This window comes from Cyprinodon tularosa, unplaced genomic scaffold, assembly GCF_016077235.1.
Source record: "Cyprinodon tularosa strain WSP-4 unplaced genomic scaffold, ASM1607723v1 ctg411, whole genome shotgun sequence".
NCBI lineage: Eukaryota > Metazoa > Chordata > Actinopteri > Cyprinodontiformes > Cyprinodontidae > Cyprinodon > Cyprinodon tularosa.
This window is the reverse complement of record NW_024039132.1, coordinates 673,619-699,850: the sequence shown is the minus strand read 5'-3', so window position 1 is coordinate 699,850 and position 26,232 is coordinate 673,619. Positions and strand designations below refer to the sequence as shown.

Genomic DNA, 26,232 nt, shown 5'->3' with positions numbered 1-26,232 from the left:
AACATTCTAAATGACTTTGTTTCAAGTAAATTCTGGATGCTACCCACTCAGGACACTTGGAATACATTGGACAACCAGTATGGAGGAATATTGACACGTTTTTTGTGGACTTTTATGGACCTTTCTGTCTCGGGCACCATAGACCTCCATTATTTGAATGTCAGCAGACAGCAAGAAGCCTCCCAGATCTCCAGATGCATTTGAGATATCAAAAAAGTACTCCAGGGTGTTGTTCAGCATGGGGGTGAGTAGAAAATGAAGGCTAATCATGTTTTGGTTGTACTATTCCTTTAATAATGGTTTTGAAAGATTGCAGTTCATTTTGAAAGTACTTTTAAGATTCTGTATTTTAAAAAGCAAGTACTTTGTTGCTGTTACTAAGTACAAATATCAGTCTGATACTGACATTATGCATATAATGTCAATGATGAGTGTAATGTTCCTGGCTCTGGAGCTGCTAATTGCAATCAGTGCACCTGTTCTCTCTCCTCCCCTCCTGCTTAAAAGCTCTGTCCCTCCTGCCTCCAGTGCCAGAACGTCTCAAGCCTCTTGGTGAGAACTTCCAGCCTATTCCTTATGTGCATCTGCCTGTCTGAACCTCGACCTGTTTTTGTCCCAGTTTTTTGAGCCTGCCTTACCCCCTTTCTGGATTTTTGTCTGCCCGCCTGAGCCCTGCTCGTCAGCCTCAGAGATCTGGACTGCCAAACCGTGTTTCTGACCCAGCCTGCCTGTGAGTAACTGAGATTGCCTGCCCCTTTGAACTGTGTTTGCTTCTGTGGATATTGAACTGGATTTGGACTCGGAACTTCCCCTGGATTCCCCCTTGGATACCTCTGCTGGATTTACGGACTCCCCCCTCGTCAAGACCCGGACCGAACCTAGGATTTCCCCAGCACGGACTCCCTCCTCTCCTGAAACCGGACTGAGCCCAACCGAGCCTTCTTGTAGCCAGGTTAGTGACCAGGTTCCTTACTCAAACATCTACCTGCCTCCACTGGTCACTAACCACCACTCTGTCTATAGGAGCTGCCTGTCGCTGAGCCTAATCGTTCTTCCGTGCCGCCCTCTCTCTCAAATAAAGACTGTTAACGCTTCACTGACCTGTTTGCGGGTTGTCTTTGGGTCCACCCATCTCCACTACAGTAATCCATTACAGTACGTTCTGGCCAAAATAATGGAAAACATGGACCCTGCACCCGGGGATCAGTGGCACGCGGGGGTAGAAAAGTCTATTTCTGACTTAGAAGCCGGCGTTTCGGAGATCCTCAATCATCTCCGAAACCAGGCTACCCTACAGCCTCCACTTCCGCAAGCAGCTCCTCCGAGTCCCCCGTCACTTCCGGTGACGTCATTTCCGTCAGAGCCCCGTCTCTCTCCGCCTGGGCTTTTTAGTGGCGATCCGGAGCATTGTCGGGCTTTTCTCACACAGTGTGAGATACATTTCGAGCTGCAGCCATCCTCCTTCCCTACTGACCGGTCTAGAGTCGCCTATGTTATTTCCCTGTTGGCCGGTAAAGCCAGACTGTGGGGAACCTCCGAGTGGCAGAATGATACACACATTTGCCACTCGTATGATGACTTCTCCAAAGAGCTTGTGAGGGTGTTCAGTCCCGTGCTCCCCTGCCGGGAGTCCTCTAGGGGGCTCTTATCTCTTAGACAGGGGGATAGATCAGTGGCTGATTATATTATTGATTTCCATTTACTGGCTGCAGAGAGTTTATGGAATGAATATGCCCTCATGGATGTTTTTATTCATGGTCTTAATGACAAGATTAAGGATGAGCTGGCCACCCGGGATTACCCTAAGACCCTAAGTCAGCTCAAGGAGCTTGCCACTAGGGTAGACCTCCGTCTAATGGAGCGAAGAAGGGAACGTCGCTCTAACCCCACAACCCATCCTCGGTTTTCGGCTCCTCCTCCTGTTTCATCTCCGGTTACTCTTAAGCCCTCTGAACCTGAACCTATGCAGCTGGGCAAGGTGGGCCTGTCAAGAGATGAGTACCAGCGCAGACAGCAGCAGGGACTCTGTCTCTATTGCGGGGGGGATGGCCATCGAGCTCGGTCTTGTCCAGCAAAAGACAAAGCTCTGTAGGGGGTGGGGGATCCCTACTGAGCTACACCAAACTGGCCGTCTCCTCTGACCGTTTACTTCCAGCCACTCTAACCTTCTCTTCTAAATCCCATAGTTTGTCAGTTTTCATCGACTCAGGAGCCGACACTGAGTTCATGGATGAAGGTTTGGCCAGAAGATTGAGTATCCAACTCCACCCTGGCTCATCCCCCCGCAGTGTGCTCGCCCTGGATGGTCACGAACTCAACCAGTCACGCCTCGTCTCTGAACTTGTGGAGCTAACGATGGGAGGTAATCATAAGGAGGTTTATTACCAACTACAGTCAGGTCGCTTCTCCACTCCATGCTCTCACCTCTAGCAAGGCCAAATTTATTTGGAACGAGCAGGCAGAAATTGCCTTCAAACGCCTTAAGGAACGGTTCACCTCCGCACCTATCCTCGTTTCCCCCGACCCGGAGAGGCAATTCATTGTGGAGGTAGATGCCTCTAGTTCTGGGGTAGGGGCTGTCCTTAGCCAGGAGTCCGTTGATGGCCGCATTCACCCTTGTGCTTTCTTTTCCAGGAAGTTGTCAAAATCAGAGCAGAATTATGATGTGGGCAACCGGGAGCTCTTGGCGGTTAAGTTGGCCCTCGAGGAATGGAGGCACTGGCTCGAGGGTTCCAAGCTTCCATTCTTGGTCTGGACTGACCACCGCAACCTGGAATATCTCAAGACTGCTAGGAGACTTAACCCCAGACAGGCCAGGTGGGCTTTGTTTTTCAGTCGTTTCAACTTCACCCTTTCCTACAGGCCGGGTCCTAAGAACATCAAGCCTGACGCCTTGTCCAGGCTCTTCGAGCCAGAGGAGGTAGACGACGACCAAGAACGGGGGTTCATCCTGCCAGACACAGTAAGGTGTGCTGTTTCCCGCCTCGGGCTCGAAAAGGAGGTAAGGGACTCTCTAGGGTCTGTACAGATACCCGAGGCCTGTCCCAAGGACAGGCTCTTTGTCCCTCTCCACCTCAGACCCAAAGTCGTTGAACTCTGTCACAGCTCTCGCCTTTATGGTCATCCTGGCATCAACAAAACCATTCGGCTCATCCGATCTCAGTTTTGGTGGCCTTCTCTGGCCAAAGACGTCGGTGAGTTCGTCTCTGCCTGTTCCCCCTGCAATCAGGCTAAGGCTTCCCATCGCCCTCCGTCAGGTCTGCTTCGACCTCTGCCCATCCCTTCTCGGCCTTGGTCCAGCCTTTCTATGGACTTCATCACTGGTCTCCCCTCCTCCGACGGCTTCTCAGTTATCCTCACAATTGTGGACCGTTTCTCCAAAATGGTCCATTTGGTCCCTTTACCCAAGCTCCCCTCAGCCAAAGAGATGGGGTTGATCCTGGCCAAGGAGGTGTTTAGGTTACATGGCCTGCCTTCTGACATTGTGTCAGATCGGGGTCCCCAGTTTGTGGCCTGTTATTGGCAGGAGTTTTGTGCCATGCTCGGCATCTCCGTTAACCTCTCCTCCGGCTTCCACCCCCAAACTGACGGCCAATCTGAAAGGTTGAGACCAAGATTCGCCTCTTTTGCCAGTCTGATCCCTCTAAATGGGCTCTGAATTTGCCCTGGGTCGAGCACGCGATTAACGCCACCCCATCCAGCTCTACAGGTCTCTCCCCCTTCTACGTCGTTTACGGGTTCCAGCCGCCGGTGTTCACTACTGAGGAGGTAGAGTCCAGGGTCCCCTCTGCCCGCCTTTCAGCCATGAGGTGCCAGCGTGCCTGGATGCGGGCCAAGAGAGCCATACACGCGGCCTCCCAAAATCAGGTCCGTGCAGCTAACCTCCGGCGAGTCCCAGCTCCGCAGTACCAGGTGGGAGACAGGGTCTGGCTTTCCACCAGGGACCTTCCCCTGAAGGTCGACAATAGGAAGTTGGCCACGCGGTTTGTCGGACCGTTCACCATCTCCAAGGTGGTCAACCAGGTGGCAGTACGCCTCCCCCTCCCTCCCACCATGAAGGTCCATCCCACTTTTCATGTCTCCCGGGTCAAACCTGTCAAAACCTCCAGTTTGGTTCCCTCCTCCACGCCCCCACCGCCCGCCCGCCTGGTTGATGGCTCCCCAGTTTACTCTGTTAGGAGGCTCCTGATGTCCCGTAAGTGGGGTCGTGGTACCCAGTACCTCGTTGATTGGGAGGGCTATGGGCCCGAAGAGCGTCAGTGGGTTCCTGCCCGCCACATCTTGGACAAATCCCTTATTAGGGATTTCCACAGGGCCCACCCGGACCAGCCTAGGGCATCTGGAATCCGCCCTTGAGGGTGGGGCTCTGTAATGTTCCTGGCTCTGGAGCTGCTAATTGCAATCAGTGCACCTGTTCTCTCTCCTCCCCTCCTGCTTAAAAGCTCTGTCCCTCCTGCCTCCAGTGCCAGAACGTCTCAAGTCTCTTGGTGAGAACTTCCAGCCTATTCCTTATGTGCATCTGCCTGTCTGAACCTCGACCTGTTTTTGTCCCAGTTTTTTTAGCCTGCCTTACCCCCTTTCTGGATTTTTGTCTGCCCGCCTGAGCCCTGCTCGTCAGCCTCAGAGATCTGGACTGCCAAACCGTGTTTCTGACCCAGCCTGCCTGTGAGTAACTGAGACTGCCTGCCCCTTTGAACTGTGTTTGCTTCTGTGGATATTGAACTGGATTTGGACTCGGAACTTCCCCTGGATTCCCCCTTGGATACCTCTGCTGGATTTACGGACTCCCCCCTCGTCAAGACCCGGACCGAACCTAGGATTTCCCCAGCACGGACTCCCTCCTCTCCTGAAACCGGACTGAGCCCAACCGGACTGAGCCCAACCATGACCAAGTTCCTTACTCAAACATCTGCCTGCCTCCACTGGTCACTAACCACCACTCTGTCTATAGGAGCTGCCTGTTGCTGAGCCTGATCGTTCTTCCCGGGAGTCCGTGCCGCCCTCTCTCTCAAATAAAGACTGTTAACGCTTCACTGACCTGTTTGCGGGTTGTCTTTGGGTCCATCCATCTCCACTACAGTAATCCATTACAGATGAGTATTTATTTGTTTGTGTATTTTAACTTGTACTTAAGTTAAAATACACAAACAAATAGATCCTCTGCAATACAAAGGTATAGGATAGCTCGGGGGGCTGTCACTACTCGATCCGTCCCGGAAGCACGAGCCGTCCTGCGCATGCGCGAACAGATACATCCGGGTGGCCATAAACAATGTAATTATGGTACTAAAATTGCTTATTTCTATCCATAACTCCCTAAAGAATGCTAATACACATTTTTAACAAATGTGCTATGACTTTTGTGAGAACATTTTGACTTTTCACATTTTCTTTGTTAAACAGCCTCTCTGACGTCATTATCGGACATGCTAAGAATAGTCCTGCAGAATATGATTAAACAATGCTTAAATCCAGGACACACATTACATGATAAAATACACATAAAATAGTTCTGTGAGATTATATACATGTTGATATGAATACAGTTTCAGACATTGTACAGATCTAACCAAAATTATGATCTTTTTTTGAAAAAAAAAAAAACTTATCTACCTTGCAAACCTTTGGCCTTAACTATAAATGGCAACAGCAGCAGTTTAACCCACATCCCCAGGTAAAGGAAAAAGCCATACCGATACGTAACATGAAGTTGTTGAATGACTGGTAGTTGATGTTCATTAGGGTCACCTTCATGGCCAGAGCAAAGTCTGCCAAGTCAGCTAGGTGCTGCCAACGCTCTTTGTGAGACTGCTCTTCCCTCTGAAAAACAGACATTGATAAACTTCATTTAAGACAATCCTCATGAGGCAGTAGGTTAGTGTTCAATTGTAATGCAGACAACCAAGTTTAAATTCCATAAAGTTTTAGCTGAAACAGGATAATCATATGTGAAAGGAGAGTGCATTTTGCCTTTATGTTTATTATTATCATACTTCAAGTCTATGAATGATCTACGTTGCCCCTTTGTGAGAATTCAGTGAATGATTGTGATGCATGTAGAGTTTATCCATGTTATGCTGTGCAATTGCTTTTACTCAGAAAAATCTGTAATATGTTTCCATTTCTCCATTTTTCTCAGTTAAACATTTGACTTAGACTTAGACAGATTTATTTGTCATTTTGTTTACACAAGTGTCAAACAAAAAGAGCTCTCTGGACAATTTTTTTTTTAAGTGCAGTGAAAAATAGTAAAAAATATATAAAAACAGTTATATAAACATATGACTGTACATTTACACTTCTAACATTTCTGTTTTTTTATATATATAAAACAATAATAATAAATATAATAAAATAATACAATAACGCATTTTACAAAACATTCAGCAGTCTAATGGCAGTGGGGAAGAAACTGTTATAGAATTGACTAGACCAGTGGTTCCCAAAGATTTTCTTCTGGGCCCCCCTTTGGATTACAATAAAATTCCACCCCCCCCAAAAAAAAAAAAAATAAATCAACAGGGCACACACATCGTTCAACCAGATATAATAAACCTTTACACATGTTTTGTTTTCAAACTCCACTGAAGTTTATTTCACACTTCAGGTTGCAACAAAACAAACTGCACACTATCTTTAGAGTAGAACACTTTTTTTCCTAGTTCTATACTGTACATTAGAAGGGGATTCTGTGTTGCCAGTGTTATTTTAAACATACTTCTTTTTTTATTTTTATTTTGTAACAATATTTAACTATGCTATCATCAACACATTAAAAAAAGCCTCCGTGCAAAATGGAGTGAAAACATGAACAGCTCCCTGAGTTTTTTTTCTTTGCAAAAATTACTTTAATCCTCCCATCTTTTCAGTGGCTGTGGTAAGCCTGCTTGTTGGTGCAGATCTTCTCAAATCTGGGTTGCAGTGTCACAACTGTTCATTAGCTTTGATCTGTATTTGGTCTTGATTGAGGCCACAGCAGAAAAACCTATTGCACATAGGTAGGACGTGGCAAAAGGAAGAAGTGTGGCCAGTGCTCTCTTTCCTAACAGAGGGTAATCTTTCGCCACTCCTATCCAAAATGCAGCCAGTGTCTTTGAGCTACACTGCAGCCTCATTGTGGAATCGGAGGTGATATCAATGAACTGCTCCTCTTCTGATGTGCTGAAGTCGGCAGGTGGTGTTGCACTGAAAGGATCACGGATCCAGTCATATTTATTGGAATCCTGCACCAGGAAATATTTCTGGAGATGTTTCTAAAGGGCACAGATGTGTGCTTCCATGCATGAGATCACTGTTTTCTGCAGCTTGTTGCCTTCAGTGAAGGATTTCAGGTTCTCAAATGAGTCCACATTTCCATCCTCCACCCGCTGCCCCCACATCTCTAGTTTTCTGATAAATGAGGTGACTTTATCTGCCAGATGTGGAAGGTGTGTGTTTGGGCCTTGCATCTGCAAATTCAGTCCATTGAGTTTCAGAAACATGTCACTGAGATATGCAAGTTTCATGAGGAACTTGTTACAGTTAAATTTGTGGGCAAGATCGCTGCCTTCCTCCTCCAAAAAGATGCGTATCTCATCTCGCAGTTCAAAAACCCTGGACAACACTTTCACACGCGACAGCCATCGGGACTCGCTGTGAAATAGAACAGCTGTGTGGTCGGAGCCCATTTCCTCGCACAGTGCTGAAAAAATTCGGGCTTTGACAGGTCGTGTTTTAATGTAGTTGACTGTGGCGATGACGTCGTTCATTACAGAGCCCGCAGTTTGCTGGCAGCTGAATCATCAATCATAGTTGAAACCATGTCCATAGCAAAGGGAAGTTTTAGTTCCTCCGCAACCGTGTGCAGCTTTTTACACTGTGCAACTCGGTAGGCAACTTTATATGAAGCGAGCTGAGCATTTGCCAACAAGGATGCAGCTTTTGTAAAGAAAGATTGCTGAGACCGGCAGTTTTTGTCTGAAAAAGTCAACTGACTTGTCTCTGTGCTCTGGATGTACGGTCTTCCAAGTGTCGTCTTAGCTTGTTGGGCTTCAGACTGTCACAAGCTAGCACTGTAAGACAGGCAACACACTGTGGTCTCTCCTCATTACCCACCGTTGTACATGTGAAGCCAAAGAAAAGATATGCTTCGTCATATTTTCTACTCTTTGTCTTTGAAGAAAGCTGGTTTGGAAGCATATTTTGCAGTGGTTCATCTTCTGCCTTACATGTAGGGAGCCCCGTCAAAAACCTGTCCATTATGCTCAGTCAAGCAAGCACTGTTTTTTGTTTTTTTGTTCATTCATCCATACCACTTCCCGCGCCCCCCCTGCAATGGCATTGCACCCCCCCTAGGGGGCGCGCCCCACACTTTGGGAACCACTGGACTAGACCTTCATCAAATGCTGTGAAGCCTTTTTCCAGAGGGTAGAGGAGCCCCAATGATCTTCTCTGCTTTTCTAACCACTCTCCTCACTTTCTTCCAGTCTGAGACGCTGCAGCCTCCACACCAAACAGTGAGACAGCTAGTCAGAACGCTCTCTATGGTGCTTCTGTTGAAGGTGGTGAGGAAGGTGGGGGCAGGTGGGTTCTCCTCATCCTCCGCAAGAAGTACATGTGCTTCTGTGCCCTTTTGACCAGTGAGGTGGTGTTTACATTCCAGGTGAGGGTGTCTGTGATGTGCACCCCCAAGAATTTGGTGCTGTTGACCACCTCTACAGCTGCGCTGTTGATGACCAGTGGAGCATGGTTAGGCCGGTTCTTCCTGAAGTCCAAGATGATCTCCTTCGTCTTCTTCACGTTCAGGATATTATCGTTGCATTTCACCAGCTGCTCCACCTCCTCTCTGTAGTCCAGTCGTCTCTGAAGAGGCCCAACACCGTGGTGCTGTCACAATGTGAATGGTGGTGAACCTGGGGACGTAGTCATGTGTCGTCAGGGTGAACAGCAGGGGGCTCAGGACCCAGCCCTGAGGGGAGCCTGTGGTTAGACTGATGACATCAGAGGTGAGGAAGTCTAGAAGCCAATTGCGGAGGGGTGTATGTAATGTGGGATGATAGTGATCTGACTTCCAGGAACAGCATCCGCACGTGAGTGTTCTCCTCCAGGTGTGCCATGCTCAGGTGGAGAGCAGCAGATATGGCGTCCAAAGTGGAGCGTTGCGTCAGTAGGCAAACTGGAACGGGTCAAATGTTGGTGGCTGACTGGAGACGATGTGTTTAACCAGCCTTTGGAAGCAATCCATCCTGATAGGAGTCAGTGCGACAGGCCGGTAATCATTTAGTGAGGTGACCTGAGGGTTTTTTGAGACTGGAATAATGGTGGCAGACTTGGAGTATGCTGGCACTAGGGATCAAACCTTCCAAAGAAGTTGTTCGGTTCATTTAGGATGTCATTTAGGATGTCATTGTTTGCTGCATCTACCAGGGGGGGGTGTTGTAGTTTGTGATCATCCAAATGCCTTTCCAGATCGTCCTAGTGTTGCTGTTGTCTTAGAAAAGATCCTGGATCTTCTGTCTGTGGTTCTGCTTTGCTGATCTAATGGCACGATTTAAGTTGGCACGCGCTATTCTCACTGCCTCTTTATCACCAGACTTGAAAGCTGAGTTCCGTGCTTTTAGCGATTTCAGAACCTCTCCATTTATCCAGGGAGGTTGGTTGGCCCGGGTGGTGAAGTTCTTTTTGATGCTGACGTCCTCAATGCATTCGTTAATGTAGGCTGACACAGTCATGGCATACTCATCAATATTTTATAGGTTGTCAAATGTTGCTGCAGCCTTGAGGATGTTCCAGTCAGAGCATTCAAAACAGTCTTTGAGTGTCTCCATGGTGTCTTCAGACCACACTCGAAACTCTTTAACTGACGGTTTAGCCCTGATCAGCAGGGGCTTATATGAAGTGATAAGCATGACTGAGAGATGATCTGATGACCCGAGGTGGGGGTGGGGGGCTGCTCTGAATGCATCTTTGATGTTAGAGTAAACCAGGTCTAAAGTCACATGTTGGTAGAAATGGGGGGAGAACAGTCTTCAAGTTAGCCTGGTTAAAATCCCCAGCACTGATGAAAATGCCCTCTGTGTGCAGATTGGGGCTCAGAGATAGCCTGGCATAGAGTCTTCATGGCCTCTTTAGTGTTAGGACTGAGGGGCACGTGAACAGCAGTAATGCTAACCCCACTGAACTCCTTGGGCAGATAGAACGGCCTGAAGTTAACAGTCAGAAATTCGATGTCTGGAGAGCAGAAACTGATCTAGCATTCTTCTTATCGATGTAAACACATAGCCCACCACCCCGAATCTTACCGCTTAGTTCTTTGTTCCTATCGGCGCGGTATAGAGTTAGCCCCTCCAGGCTAATAACTTTTTCTGGTATTGCCGGATGCGGCCAAAACTCAGTCAGAATGATGGCGCAGCAGTTACATTTGTCCTTTCTTGAAGACAGTTCCAGTCGAAGATTATCTATTTAGTTATCCAACGAGCGGACATTGGAGAGCAGGATTGATGGAAGTGGAGGTCTGTGGGGATTTCTCTTTAGGTTCGCAGTAAGCCCCCCTCTGCAGCCTCGCTTTCTCCGTCTCGCAAATCTCTTCCTTCTACCGTTATATTCTGCTGTTTTGTTTACATCCGTCCGTAGCACTCCACAGCTTTTGAAACGGTCAAAAGTTTCTGAATTTAAAACATTTTGTGACCGTAGCTCCAGCAGGCATTGGTCAATCATAGATGCGATTTAAAGTCTAGTGTGTATTGTATTAAGCGGCATATTTTGTGAAATTACCATTATCATTACCATTACCATCACCATATTGTTGAGAGGAGCCGTTCTTGGCCGCTGCTTTGGAGTGCCACCATGGTAATTGATAATGGTAATTCGATAACAAATATCTGTTGGTATAATCCAATTTATTTGTAAAATTTATTTATGATGGTCTTATGTAAAAGTTCATACTTGTTAAGAAATCTTGGAATGGGAATGATGCAAATTCATCTGTAGCCTATTCAACAATATGTTTGCATTAAGCTAACTGTATAATAGATAAAACATAATAACTAAAACTGAATTGAATAAATGACCAATTTTTATCATCAACTTTTATATTTGATTGATAATTTCCCTTTCTCTGGAGTTATGTTCCACTTCAAACCTAGAAATTTCTAGCATTGATTAACCGCACTTTTTGATGCGTGGGGTTCACGAATGGTGATGGATGTACAAATGTTGTTTTATATCTTAAGTTTGTCAGAAAATAAATATATTTCTAAGTGATAAAACTGGACCTTAAAACTTCCTCTTATAGTCAGTTTATAAAGAAATGGCCAACTGTGTTGTAGCGGCAGAACCCCATCTGTCAATGTTTTCTTAGCCAGCATGTGGAGTGTGATCTTTAGGTTACATTAGGTCTCCCAGACAGTCTGTTATTAGCAACTAATTCTTTTGACACAAAATTAATCTCAGAGAAGTTTTCAAGTGAGAAAATGCACGTCAAAACTAAATCATTGTACTCAAACAATCAAGATATTGATGCTACTTTTAAATGTGAGGCGTAGCTGGAGGCAATAAAAAGAGCTTTGATGACGAACACGAAGAATGTACTGTGGAGACTCTGTATTTATTTTAACTCCTGGCATATTAATTTAGCAATTTACTATCCAAAGACATCAATGTCAACAAGCTGCATGGTGGAAAACTCAGTGCCGATGACAGTAAGTATAACAAGTCAGTTTTTCCCTCTAGGTTGTTCATATTTTATTTAACAATAAGTTGGAAGTGTATCAAATATTTTTGTGTATTTTTTTTTACACATTAAATTGTCTGTGTATTATTAAAGCTGTTAAAAATGTAACCTGTAAATACAATGAATATATACGTAAAATTTTGATAAGTCCATTTACCCTATTACATGTGTTTATGCACATAAAAAAACCATAATGATAAAATCTGTAATCCATCTGCATCCAAATATACTGATTACAGTACAGACAGTTCTGGTGATTACAACAAAGAATGTTCAGCACAGATGATCATTGTTGTGCTGATCATTGCTGTATTTTGCTGTTTCATATGGCCCTTAAGGGACAAGAACCTGCATTTTTTGATGTTTCCAAAGTTCTGGATATTATTTCTGAGATTTTTGTTCTGAGAACCTAGCTCTTTAGTTCTGGCAGAAATGTTCTCAGAGTAAATCCAAAAAAAAAGGGGAAAAGAAACATATTTCAGTATTAACATGATTTATTCCAGTCATGTTCACAAAAATCCCTAACAGAAAGGCATACTGTCAGGTTTATTCGATAATTATAAAATTAATGTATGTGCATATGGAATTTTAATTAAATGAGATGCTGAACTCTGTTTACTGCAAATTGTCATGCAACTTTGGTAGAAAACTGCTGATGTTTGTGCAAGGATAATCACGGTTATCGGGAAACCGCTCTATTCTGTGATTCAATCAGAAAGAGCATTTTGTCCTATGACCTGATCCACTGCCTTGTCAGAAGAACACTGTTCTGTAACCCACCCCATGTGTTATGATCTGCTAATAAAAGGCTTCTGCTGAGGACACCCACCAGAGAGCAGAAGTGGCTGAACGTGGCTCTCTCCTCCTGCAGAAGCTAAAAAACACTATTCTGTGCGGACTCAGTTTCTTTTTACTAAACCTGCAATTTTGAACGTAACATTTTGGTGCTGAAACCCGGGAGTCAAGATCCAATTGTCCAGGACCGTGTGGGACCAAGGCCAAGAATCTGTCGACAGCCGTCTTCCCTTCGCCGGACGGGGCCAGTTTAGTCCAGCCCTGCCCTGGGCATCCTGGTGACGACTTCCGCTGAGGACTGCTCTGCACAGCAAAGGGTAGGCCTAAATCTTTTGATCAAAAGTTGGTCTGGGACCATTTAAGTTACAGCTGTTATCGCAAGAATATTTGACGAGACCAAGTCTTGTTGACGAATGTGGCATCTGGGTATTCTGTGCGTTTGAGTCTGGGACTCTGTGTTGTTCTCGAGATAGTAAGGTTTGCAGCTGCCGCAGCAGGGATATTTGACGAAGCCAAGTTTTGTTGACAGATGTGGCATCTGGGTATCCGCTGCGTGCGAGGGCCTGGAGCTGGAGACTCCGAAGTGTACACAATAGGTGTTTTTTGTCTATGTTGTTTAAAATAAAAAATACATACATAATAGGCCTTAGGATAGGTGTGACTGTGCAAGCTAAGTCTGTGTGAGAATGTGTGAGGAAACAATGGAACCGTTGGGTTCTGTTGTTTCATATTAACACAGCAGGGGTTTAATACAGTAAAGTTCTTGTGGATGCAGAGGCAAGAATTTCTCACCTGAAAAGGTAGTAGCAGAAATTACCACAACAGTTTTTGGGTACTGTCTTGCTGAATAAACATCCACTGCGTAGAATACCCTAGGTGTTTGTACTGGACTAAATTCTTTAAAATGGGTAAAGGTCAAAATAGATTTAGAGATAATTTGAAATCTACGATTAGAAGTTTGTAGAAGCGCAGGATCCAACAAAAAATAAACACTTGAATATATGGTTTAAAAAAATATGGGTTTGAGGGACGCCTCTATTCCAAGATAAAATACTTGTAGAAGTGGAAGTAAAAGTATGAAATAGATGGTGTGTGGAAGTAGATCAATGGAGAAATGTTATGTGCCGGCTAGAAGCAAACACTAGAAAAAATAGATAATTAAAAAATAAATAAATACATAAATGAGCTCCAAATGGCGAGCTGTTGATAATACATGCGCAAAGTAGATATGTTATTATTAAAAATTAAATAAATAGATCTAATGTTGTGTTTGTCCGTCTTTTAATGTTATGTGTCTCTGTCTTTAAAGTTATGTTTGTGGGTCTTTTAAGTTGTTTGTGTGTCCAAAAGATAATGAAACACAGTTTAGAGGGAGACAGCTTGCATCTGCAGCCGCGGGGGAGGGGAATGTCGGATGGGTCAATGACTGCAGCATTGATCTGACTGATGGCCTTCCTAGTGTGCCTGCAGGGTCTCCAAAACACAGATAAAACTGTTGGGATCCAGAGGCTTGCCCTCCAGAGGGCGCCGAGGATCCCTTCCTGTTTGTATGTTTTTCTGTTGGGATCTGGGTTACTGTTGGGATCTGGAGATTCTGCCACCTGTCTCCAGCAGAGAGGGCTATGGGTCTCCTGAGCTGGAGCCTCCTGCACACCTGAGGATCATCAGCCCATCAGGAGACCTTCTACATAAGCAGCGGCCAGACCTGTCTTCAGTGCAGGAGTGTTGACCAGTTTTGGTTAGCAGAACCTGAGCCTCAGCTTGATTTAAGAATCTCTGCCTGCCCTAGGGAGCAACTTGATCCTAACCAGTCTCTGTCTTCTCTGCTCTTAGGTAACCTGATCGAAGTCTGTGGCTCTGGAGGAGCTCATGTCTGGAAACCTGCCTGCCCGCTCAGAGAAACCAAACCAGAAGATCCTCAGTCTGAATCTCCAAGTTAGTTCTCAAGGGAGAACTAGGAGAAGAACTCAAGGTCTGAACCTCGCTAGCCTGAAGCTAAGCTCTGCCGCTGTTAAAGCTCTCTGCTGAACCCACTGTCTCTGGACCCAACTGGTTCCCTCTCTCCACCGCTCAGTCTGAACCTCATCAGGTACAAATCTAAATCTAGACTCAGTCAAGACTTCACTCCTACCTGGCTAACCAAACAACCCCTCTCTGCAGATTCTCTGTGAAACCAGTCCCCGACCAGTACCAGAACTAGTGCATTCTTTTACTTTGTGTGTGTTTATCAAATAAACAGTTGAACTTTTACTCTGCTTCCTGCGGTGTTCTGCATATGGGTTTAATCACAGAGACCCATCATGACAAAAACCCCACGTTCAAGATTTAGTTTGTGTTAAAATAACTCAGCATTCTTTGCTAACAAAATTTGATGAAAATTATTTCAAAGATATTCCAAATGCTTTGTGGTCTACATGAAAAATTGATGTAGGACTGTTGACAACTGTAGATCCAGTTAAAATAGTTCCTAAATTGCAATACAGGTCAAGGATTAAACATTATCTGCTAAAATGTGAAGCATTTTGTAAAGCAAGTATGAAAACCAATTATAAAAATTTAGCGGGTGCAAAGACAAGTTTGTTGTTTGGGCCATGTTATTTTAGAAGAAGGTAAGAAGCTACAAGAATGTCTTTAGAATTGTGCAATTACTACAGGGCTTAGATTCCACATTATGAAAAAAAACTTAGCTTTTGTTAAGTTGTTTTTATGACACACTAGAGCTATGTCAGAGAAATAGAACAGCAATTCACAAAGCTAAAAGTAGAACTTTGCTCAGCAACTGTCTTAGCTCTACAAAATTATCCAAAATCGTGCATCCAAACAATTGACGGCTAAGCAAGTTATATGACCTCTTTGTTTGCAGCCTCATGGTAATAGGCTCATACTTGTAGTGTCTTACTCTAAAGGATTAAAGGAGACCCGTAGAAACAGTAGCTCCCCTATATTATCTTTATTATATTGTGTAGTTGGATATATATATATATATATATATATATATATATATATATATATATATATATATATATATATATATATATATATATATATATATATATATATATATATATAAAACCATGATGATGACTTTTCTAGGCTTGTGTAATTACTGTAGAACATGGATCCCCAATTTTGCTGAGGTTACTCAGCCACTGCTTGATCTCATTTACACAAATGAAATGGCAATGACAGATATAATAACATGGACTCCAACTGCGAGGTCAGCTTTTTTACAGCTAAAGGACCTAAATGCAAACTCTTCTGTAGTGGCACTACCTGACTATTCTAAACCATTTATCCAAACAGTGGATTGCAGGGGGCAGTTCATGACCTCCCTGCTAATGCAGAAACAAGGAGGAAAAATGAGGCCAGTGGCATTTTATTCAAAAAGATTAGATCCAGTTGCATGTGCTCTACCAAATTGTGTAGGATCAGTTTGTGCTGCTGCTCTAGCCATACAAAGTTCATCTGAAATTGTTTTGTATCATCCACTGACCTTGTTAATACCTCATGCAGTGGAACTGTTAGTCACAACAGCCAAAATGACCTTTATGTCCCCAGCCAGACATCTAAACATTATGACCACTTTACTGTCTCAGCTTCACCTCACCGTGCAGCGATGTAATTATTTGAATCCCTCAACTTTGCTGCCCACACCAGAAGATGGTGACCCTCACCACTGTGTTGAAAGGACAACTATGTGTTGCAAACCGCATCCAGATTTAAAAGATGAACCACAGGAGGGTTATGAAAATTTGTATGTGGATGGTTCAGCTTCCAGATCAGAAGAAGGAAAGAACTTAGTTGGTTTTGCTATTGTAGATGATCAAAAAATCCTTTACAGTGCTGCCTTAAAAATCATCATATTCTGTGCAAGCTGCAGAGATTGTTGCACTAACAAAAGCATGTGAAATATCAACAGGCCGAGATGTAAATATTTTCACGGACAGTCAGTATGTTTTTTCCACAGTTCATAATTTTGCTGCACAGTGGGAGCGTCGGGGCATGGTGACCAGTACAGGGAGGAAAGGTAAGCATGCAAACTTATTGACAGCCCTGTTAAAAGCTGTGTTGTTGCCATGGGCCATAGCTATATGCAAATGTGCAGCACATACCAAAGGTCAAGATGTAGTGAGCAGAGGAAATAATAGAGCAGATGTTGCAGCGAAGGAGGCAGCCAGAGCACAAATCTTTCTGACTAATGCAGATGTGTCAAATGACAGCACAATATTTCCTGCGGAAATTCTTATAGATATGCAGAAAAACGCTCCAGCACCTGAAAAAGAACAATGGAAAAGAGAAGGAGCGGTTACAAAGTCTGATGGCTTAATAATGATAAAGGATAAACCAGTTTTACAACGAAGCCCGTTTAGAAAAGTAGCGGTGATGAGTCATGGTCAAGGCCATGTCTCAACAGGGGGGATGATTAGTATAGTACAACAACTATTTTATCCCACAGCAGGTTTAAATAACAACTTTAAACATTTTTGCAGAGCATGGCTTACATGTTGTAAATACAACCCACAAGGAAATCAGAGGCCTAAGCGACGACAGGCACAGAGAGGTACAGCCCCGTTTGAAGTGATAAGCATGGACTATATTGAGCTGACCCCAAGTGGTCAGTACAGGTATTGCCTAGTCTTAGTGGGCAACTTTTCTAAATGGGTAGAAATTGTCCCTACAAAACATGCAAATGCGTTGACAGTGGCAAAAGCATTGTGTATCCGGTTACATTTTGTAAATGAAGTGGTATTACTAATGTCTAAACATTTAAACATAACCTTAAAGCATCACTGTTCCTACCATCCACAGAGTGCAGGATTGGTGGAATGAGCTAATGGAGTGATTAAGAACAGACTGAGAAAATTCATGGCAGAAACAGGAAAGCCATGGCCAGTGTGTTTTGTATTTAGTAAAACTACTCATGAGGATTACTCCCATATCTGATGGTTTGACCCCTTTTGAAATAGTGAATGGGAGACCTTTTGTTCTACCCTTATGGGAAGGACAACCATGGGCAGAAAAAGAAGATGACACTGAGCCATTAACTAAATGGATGCTGAAGCTGTTCAGCGACAAAACTGTTCGGAAAACATGTAATCTGCCAAGAGCTCCTTTTGTTTCCCCACAGGAAGGCCTGAAGCCTGGAGACCGAGTGCTGATTAAAGTCATCAAGGGGAAAATTGGGCAGCTCCAAGGTGGGAAGGACCCTACATTGTGCAACTAGCAACTCCAACCGCTGTGAAGATCCAGGAGAGAAACACTTGGATCCACCAGAGTCATTGTAAGCTGATTAAAGACTTTCCCCAACAGGAAGCCCAGTTACCTTCACAGGGACCCCACGACTAAGGTAGGGATCTGTGGTGAAGCCCAGCTACAAAGGGGTTAAGCAATTTAGAGCTTTTCGTCTCAACGCTGGTAAAGAAACCAACCTAACCCAATCCTGTAGAGTCCTGGTTAGTGGGTGCTGCCTTAGAGAGATTGGTGAGGATGGGAAAACTAAAGTGGCTCTGCTGCTTGATGGTGACCATTGGACTGGTGCTCTTATGGACTCAAATTGACCACCAGAAACAAAGGAAAACCAGAATGGTTTTTGATGGATCCACGCCAAGTCATCCCTACAGTGCCAAGATGTGGTAGCAGCATTCCAAGCACGTTGCTGAAGGTTTGAAAAAAACAGACTGTTCACTCCTCCGGTGCAAGTCCAGCACCATGGACAAGTTGGTTCACCATGGGATCATGGTGGCAGGTGCTTATGAAGATAGCTTTACCATTTGTAGGATTGTTTTTCATATTTTTCCTTTTTATTTGTTACTTAAAGCTGAAGTCTGTAAGTTTTTAAAAATCACTTTTTTGTCATATTGGCTGAAACTGTCCCTATGCCCAGCAGCAGTACATGTGATATGTAACCTGTGAAAAAAACTGCTTCAATTGGTACCGCCTACTGCCTGTATTTCAATCTGGAAAGAATAATTCGGGACGAGTCAAAACAACCAATCACAGCCAGAGGAGCGTCTGATGGAGTGTCAATCACAGCTCACACACGCTGAATCCCTGCCCCCCCCCTTCTGGTCGCATGCGGTAGCCGCGCAGATGCTGTGAGAGGGGTGGAGCTTGGAGGTGGGGCATGAGTGAAGCAGAGAGGGTGGGGGAGTGGCGTGAAACCTGTTTTTCTTCAAATTTTCAGTCGAAGTCTGCTCTCTTCTCAATGTTACAGACTGCAGCTTTAATGCCATGTCTCCAGTCAATGATTCAGAGAATGATAGGATCCACTTTAATCCAGTATTCCGCTGTTACTTATGTTCAACTTCGCCAGGATACTGGTGAAGATACTGATGGTGTGGCAACTGTGTAATATGTTATAGGGATAATGATCGCTTCCTCTGGAAGAATCGGGTAGGAATTTTCCTCTATTGGAGAGGTTTTGCCTACTCAAGGGACAGATTTTTGAAGTTTTTTACATTCTTAATAAATCTTACATTTTTGCTTAAGTTTTACATTTTAATCCTTTTATATTTTTGTGTTTTACATATTGATCTTTGATTACTGAATTCCCTATCTGTAATGCATTTATGATGTGTGTAGTAAAAATCTTTTTAGAAGTGCTACATGCTGATGTTTTATATGCACAAGAGGAGGGAAATGTCAGGTTTTTTCGATGATGATTATAAAATTAATGTATGTGCATATGGAATTTTAATTAAATGAGATGCTTAACTCTGTTTACTGCAAACTGTCATGCAACTTTGGTAGAAAACTGCTGATGTTTGTGCAAGGATGATCAAACTTATCGGGAGACCGCTGTATTCTGTGATTCAATCAGAAAGAGCATTTTGTCCTATGACCTGATCAATTGCCTTGTCAGAAGAACACTGTTCTGTAACCCACCCCATGTGGTATGATCTGCTAATAAAAGGCTTCTGCTGAGGACACCCACCAGAGAGCAGATGTGGCTGAACGTGGCTTTCTCCTCCTGCAGGAGCTAAAAAACCCTATTCTGTGCGGACTCAGTTTCTTTTTACTAAACCTGCAATTTTGAACGTAACACATACTAAAGAGAAATTTTATTATTAACAGGCCTGTGAGCATTGCTAAGAAGACTATGGCACCAATCTTAAGTTTTCCCATCTATTTAACCCAAAACCTACACCCTCTCAGGATGTTGCCTGCACTCTGTCTGAAGAAGCACACCACAACCCCTGAGTTTCCCTACTTCGAACATAAATACAGATGGTTCTAATGTGTAAAGTGTTAGAATATCCATCTAACTGGCTTGCACAGAATGTCCATAGATAACTGGTTAAAGCAAAAAGAAGTCTACTGAAACAAATTTCTGATCAGCTCATATATTCCCGGGGCTGCGCACATCATGTGACAGTACGCACCACACTTGCTTTTTGTCCACTTTAACCAAATCTTTCAGTTTTACAATATGCATTGGCAACTGCTGTATATCTCTCCCACCTTTCTACCTAAAATCCTTGGTGTTATCCTGGATAGTCCTCTTCATCCTCTCAACTTCCTACATAACCTGGTTACTTACTTTCGTCTTTGCAACACTGAGCAAGTTGTTTCCTCCCACTTTTGGTGAACTGGTTTACAGTCCACTCACTTGACTTTAAAATTCCTTTCCCTTCCTGTCCTCCAGAACACCCCCCCATAAACTGCAAGTAGTACACAAGACAGCTGCTTGAATCATTACTATTCCCAGTGTGGGGAAAGTTCTCTTTCTACGTGAACTAGTTCAAAGTTCAGTTCACACATTTTAAAATGAACTAGTTCAGTTCATAGTTTATAATTCAAAATTTTGAACTAAGTTCACAGTTCCAAAAAATGAACTAGTTCATAGTTCTTTTTTTTTTTTTCATATATTGCTCAATTACACCATAGCGTACTGTAAAACCACAGACAGCAATTATTTTATCAGTTGTAACACTGAAACTGTGCGTCAGATTTCATCTTCATATCCAGTTTTGAATCCTTATCCAACCAGGGTTTACATTAGCATTGAGGGGACAGCATTTCCCCATTGTTTCTTTAACGCTTTGTTGCTGTCCATTCACTTCACACTAGTAGCAGCTGCAGCTTTCACCCCTACAGTATATTCTCAAAAACATCAGGAAAAATGTGCTGCTTGAATGGTCTTTTTTATGAGGAGTCATTAAAAGAAAAACAGGAAAGTAATCAAGGTGCAAATGTTTTTTTAATTTTAATAATTTTTTCAATTTGAAATTCCATTTCAGTACATACTAAAAAGGAATACTGGAAAATTATACCAGGCAGGTTTAACAAATGAGTTACATGAATAGTAAAACCCTCAAGAACATTTTACTAACAGAAACTGAGGGACCAGGCTGAGGTAGGAATTTAAGGTTACTGAAGTGCGGATTTTTTTACTGAAAGCCGGCGGGCAAAGTTTGCAGAGAAATGTAAGATTATTGCCATCATCCTCACCGACCACCTGGTCATAAACCTGTTTTAAGTTATCATACTGCTGCTTTATCGCCTCCACGGTCGCCTCCATGCTGCTGTGGCTTCCATGCTGCATTTTGTTTTGATGACGCACGCGGCTGTAGGCTACGACACTGGTAGCTGGTGTTGCCAGATTGGGTGTTTTTCCCGCTACATATTAAGGCTTGTTTACGGTGTGATTTAGCTGGGGTTTCGCCTGGAGGACTCTATAGAAATCTGGCAACCTATTGAACGAAGTTGAACTGAGAGAGTGTGGCATTCACAGACACCAGAATGAACGAGTTGACAATGACGTTCATCAGTCAGTAATACAGTACGTTCAGTTCATGTTTGCCCAAAATATGAACGAGTTCATGAACTTTCGTTCAATGAACGCGTTCAGGCACAACACTGACTATTCCGTCCCTCATTATAAGCGAAGTACAAGTTAGTTTTTGGTAAAACTTGTTCTATTAGTCTTCCCCAGAGGTCGCTTTTGTCATTTGTATGATGTATTTGTTGTGTGCGAAGTTTGTGTAAAACGTTGCCCTCCAGTGGCCAATGGTAGTAATCAGAAGCTAAGCAACCTGCAAGTTTTGCTATGGTTCAGCTCTGGAGGTGTAAACATGTTCATCCACCTCTCCAACTATTTCTTCGTTTGGACTCTTGGCAGATCATAATCTGTAAGTTTTGTCATAACAGTAAAGTGTACTTTTATGTTTCTCAGTAGTTTCAGGAACTTTTGTGCTTTATTTTTCATTATATTTGCTGTGTGGAATGAGCTAATATTGTCAGCATTTGCATGCTAGCTCAATGCTACAGCTGAGGCTGTACACCTGACATGTTATTGTGTGACATATTATTTTAAGTTATGCGAGTGCATTTATGTATTTTCCTTTTTTGTATGTTTACAGTTTCACAAATTAACATGGTCTTCAGTAAAGACACAGAAAAGGAATCGTGTCTCTTCATTGCTGGAACCATATGTGTTTAGCTCGCTGTCTAAGTTACATTAGATACACTAACTGAGGGCAGAAGAATTACATAATCTACTTCACACTTGCCAAGGCTGATTGGGATTCAAGGATACAGAAGCAGACATACTGAAAGAAGAAAAACTATGAAATGTAACTGTGAAACAGCTCCACAGGCGGCCCCATCTAGGAAAAGATAGCCAAGCATACAAACTCAGATGGATCCAGTTCCCATATTAGAGCATAAAAGTTACAGTTACAGTTAGTCACAGTAAGAGAAACAGTAAGAGAAATTGAACTTTACTGAAAAAAAGGCCAAGTTAAAATGTATCTATAAACAAAGGAATAAACGGGTTACTTCAGCCACTTTAGATTAATGTGAAATAAAAGTAATAAGATAGATCAAAGATTTAATTAAAACTAATAATTAGTGGCACAGTGAGTAGCGCTGCTGCCTTGCAGCAAGAAGGTTCTGGGTTCGTTTCCAAGTCTTTCAGCATGAAGTTTGCTTGTGTGTTCTCCCTGTGCATTTGTGGATTCTCACCAGTTACTTCACCTTCCTCCCACAGTCAAAATATACCCATGACTGTTAGGTTAATTACATTCATTTACAATGACTAATTTGCCTGACTTAGAGACAGTTGCTCTATCAATTGAAGGCAGATTGATTTTGTCATTGTTTTAAAATGCATTATTCAAAGATCTTAGAATAAAATGTTTATTTATACACGAGTAGTAAAGTTAGATTTGAATGTATGTATTAGTTTTGTTGGGTGAGAAAATTTTGTTAGTTTGTTTTAGTTTAGCTTCGTACAATTCTCTGGTGAGATGCTTCAGTATAGTGAAGCTTAATTTAAAGTAGAATAACTTGTAACTTATCATACTACATTTTCTAAGTAGCTTGCCAAACACTGCACACTGCATAAATCTATCCATCCATTTTCCGTAATGCTTTATCCTGGCTGGGGTCACAAGGGGTGCTGTTAGTGAGCAAAAAGGTGGGATCCACCCTGGACAGGTTGCCAGTCCATCGCCTGGCAACACAGACACAAACTGGACAAACAACCATTTATGCACGCACTCACATCTAAGAAGAATTTACAGAAGCCAATTAACCAAATAGTCATGTTTTTGGACTGTGGGAGGAAGCCTGGAGAGAACTCATGCACATGGAGAACATGGAAACTTCATGAAGAAAAACCCAGAGCCGGAAATTGAAGCTGGAACCTTCTTGCTGCAAGGCAGAAGTACTAACCACTGCTCCAATGAGCAAACAAAATAAATGTGTCTCCATTTTTATTTTCTTTTTTACAAGGCAGCAGAACAGTAGCTGCAACAATAAGAACTATTTGAGATGAGAGTCTCAAAAGTGCTCTCTGATCTCCAAGAACTGACCATATCAAGCTTCCACAGCCCTGACCCTTCTTAAAGATAAAACACTGTCACTACCCAATCCGTCCTGGACACATGATCAGTACCATCAACTCATTTGTGCATGCGCAACCAAATATATATTATACAGTTTGTGGGTTTCCTGAGAGTAAAGCATTACAATAGCACAGCCATCTGTGGAATTTTTTCAACATTCCACAGATGGCAGAAGGAAATTCTAGAAACCTCTTTGAAATAGGATTTAAATGACAGGTCCTTAACAAAAATAACACCAACATTTTTTTATGTATTTATATTACACATATACTTTAACTAATCAGCTTCTTTTTCAAAGGCTCTGGTCCAAACACTATAACTTCTGTTTTGTCTGCACTCAGAAGCAGAAAGTTAAGAGTCATTCAGGTTTTTATGTTTTCAAGACATGCCTGTAATCTATGTAATGGGTTAGCTTCATCTGGATTCATAGACAGGTATAGCTAAGTATCATCAGCATAACAGTGGAAATTAATCCCATACTGTCTAATAATTCTCCCAATAAATCCCCATGGTACTCCACAGGTAACCCTAGTGCATGAGGATGATTTATCATTGACATAGAAAACTGAAATCTCTCAAATGAATAAGATTTAAACCAGCCTCTTGCGGTAACCGTAATTTATAAAAATTATTCAAATCTTAAAAGAATAATATGATCAAACTGTGACAAATGCAACACTGAGATCTAACAGGACGAGCATGAACACAAATCAATTATCTGAGGCCATGAGAATATCATTAGTGACTTTCACCAGAGCTGTTAAAGTGCTATGATGAGCTCTAAAGCCAGATGGAAACTCTTCAAAAAGTTCATTAGGGTATAAGTGATCGCAAACTTGTTTGGCAACTACTCATTAACATCAGAGGACTGATGTTAATTAACAATGAAAAGCTGTGATCTGGAGAAGCTAAAGGTATGACATTTGCTGGAGGGTACAGAAGGTATCGTCCAGGTACGGGAGACGGCAGTCATCTCTCAAGGGACCTAGCATCTCTTCCATACTCCACTGGAAGGCTGCGGGGGCGTTTGAGAGGCCAAATGGGTATGGACCCATTCGTACAGTCCCCAGGGAGTAATGAAAGCGGTGAGGGGTTGAGAGTCTTTGGCAACGAAACCTTGATGGTAGGCTTTTCCTTGGTCGAGGATGCTGAACCAGGAATAGCTACCAAGGGTGTCAGTCAGGTCTTGTATCCTAGGTAAAGGATGTAGATCAGGGATGGTTTTCTGATTCAAGAGACGATAATCTATGCAGAGGCGGAGTGTACCATCCTTTTTCCTGACACAGACCACTGGCGCAGCATAAGAGGACTTTGACTTAACAATCCAGCCTTTCAACAACAAGTCTTGCACATACTTTTTCACCTCTTTAAACAGTGGCTTGGGAACCGAGGAGTACGCTCTCTGCACTGGGATCTCATCCTTAAGGTGGATACAGCCGATATCATGACTGTCTTGAGCGAAAGCAGCTGATTCTTCCCACAGCATTTTCTTTACTTTGTCTTGTTCTTCTTCACTAAGGTGGCTGAGGTCCACAGGGGGCTGCCACAAACCTGGAGCAGTTTGAGTGGCTGGTGTTGTTGCGGCATTGGCTACTACTTTGGGCCTGGACAGTTCTGGTGGGCCGGCCTCAATCACCCTAGTAACAGCCTGCACTGCATGAAAAGTGGGATTTTCGTCAATATACGGCACTGTAGATTGTCGTGGAACTTCAGGTTAGCGGCAGTTTACGGCAATTTGCAGGCTTCATCGAAAACTCCCGTAAATTGTCAGAAATTGACGTGGAATTTCTTAGGCAGTGTTCCCCCCATGCCTCCCCCCCATGGAATTCTAGGGGAGGCTTTAACATGTAAATGAACATGCTGTGAGCTATACAAATGCAAACCAGGGTTGCGGGGGGGTTTTACCCCAAGTGACATCTTTCTGAGGAAGAAAATCTCTGATACAAAGAGATCAGGCTTAGTATAGCCTCTCACATTTTAGCTTGAATTGATTTATTTAATTAAAGTATAGAGACCAAAACAGATCTTTAGCCGACAGAGCAATACATTTAGAGCAGTAATTATTTAAAAAAAAATTTGCATTTAAGATAAAAAATAAAATATTGTCTGTCAATATGCTCAATTCACAATTACTTAAGTGGAAAAGTTTCAAGAAATGAGTCTGAGATGATTCACTTTATAACATGGCGCATTATCCTGTTGGAAGTAGCCATCAGAAGATTGGTACACTGTGGTCATAAGGTCCGGCCAGGTCAAGATCCGCAATTGCAATTGCACCAAACAGGAAAAAGAACATCGACAAATTCCGGTTCGTCAAATTAAAATATAGCAGCAACAGATCGGTGACTAGAAATTATATATCTATATATAAAAAAAAAAAAAACTAACACCGTTTATTTAAATGATTGGATCCAAACTATTGGTTATTCACCAACGAGGAAGCAGATTTCTCATCTCCATCAAAATATTTATTTTATACCGAGGGACTTAAACTTTAATCAAATCCATTCAAAAGAAACTTCTTATTACAGGAATGAAAAGAGATGCTGAGTTTGGAAGTAGTGAACAAGTTCATTAAAAAAAAAGCAGTTTTGAATTATCCTTATCCCCGTTACAAAAATCTACAAAAATATAAATATATATTTGGGCAGAAACTGAACATGTGCTGGATGATGGTGGGATTTTTTTAATATGTCATATTAAATTAAGCGCTCACAGGGTTCATACAGGAATGAGTGACTCTAATTTAATGCTATTTTAATGCTATTTTTTAATTATTTTTATTGATCCGCGGACACCCTGGTTCATCTCGCGCATGCTCTGTACGATCTCCAAGAAACCCAGAGCGGCGCGGTGTGCAGCCCACGTGGAGGATGT

General features: G+C 42.9%; 1 protein-coding gene across 5 annotated transcripts in view; it reads right to left on the bottom strand.

Annotated features, from left to right (window-relative positions):
- adcy3a (adenylate cyclase 3a) overlaps positions 1 to 26,232 on the bottom strand; it is a 263,750-nt gene that overhangs the window by 67,040 nt on the left and 170,478 nt on the right. For all 5 annotated transcript variants that reach the window (XM_038298655.1, XM_038298658.1, XM_038298659.1 and 2 more), the window contains one exon: positions 5,694 to 5,820. In XM_038298655.1, the coding sequence (XP_038154583.1) occupies positions 5,694 to 5,820 (127 nt within the window). The remainder of the gene's footprint in view (positions 1 to 5,693; positions 5,821 to 26,232) is intronic.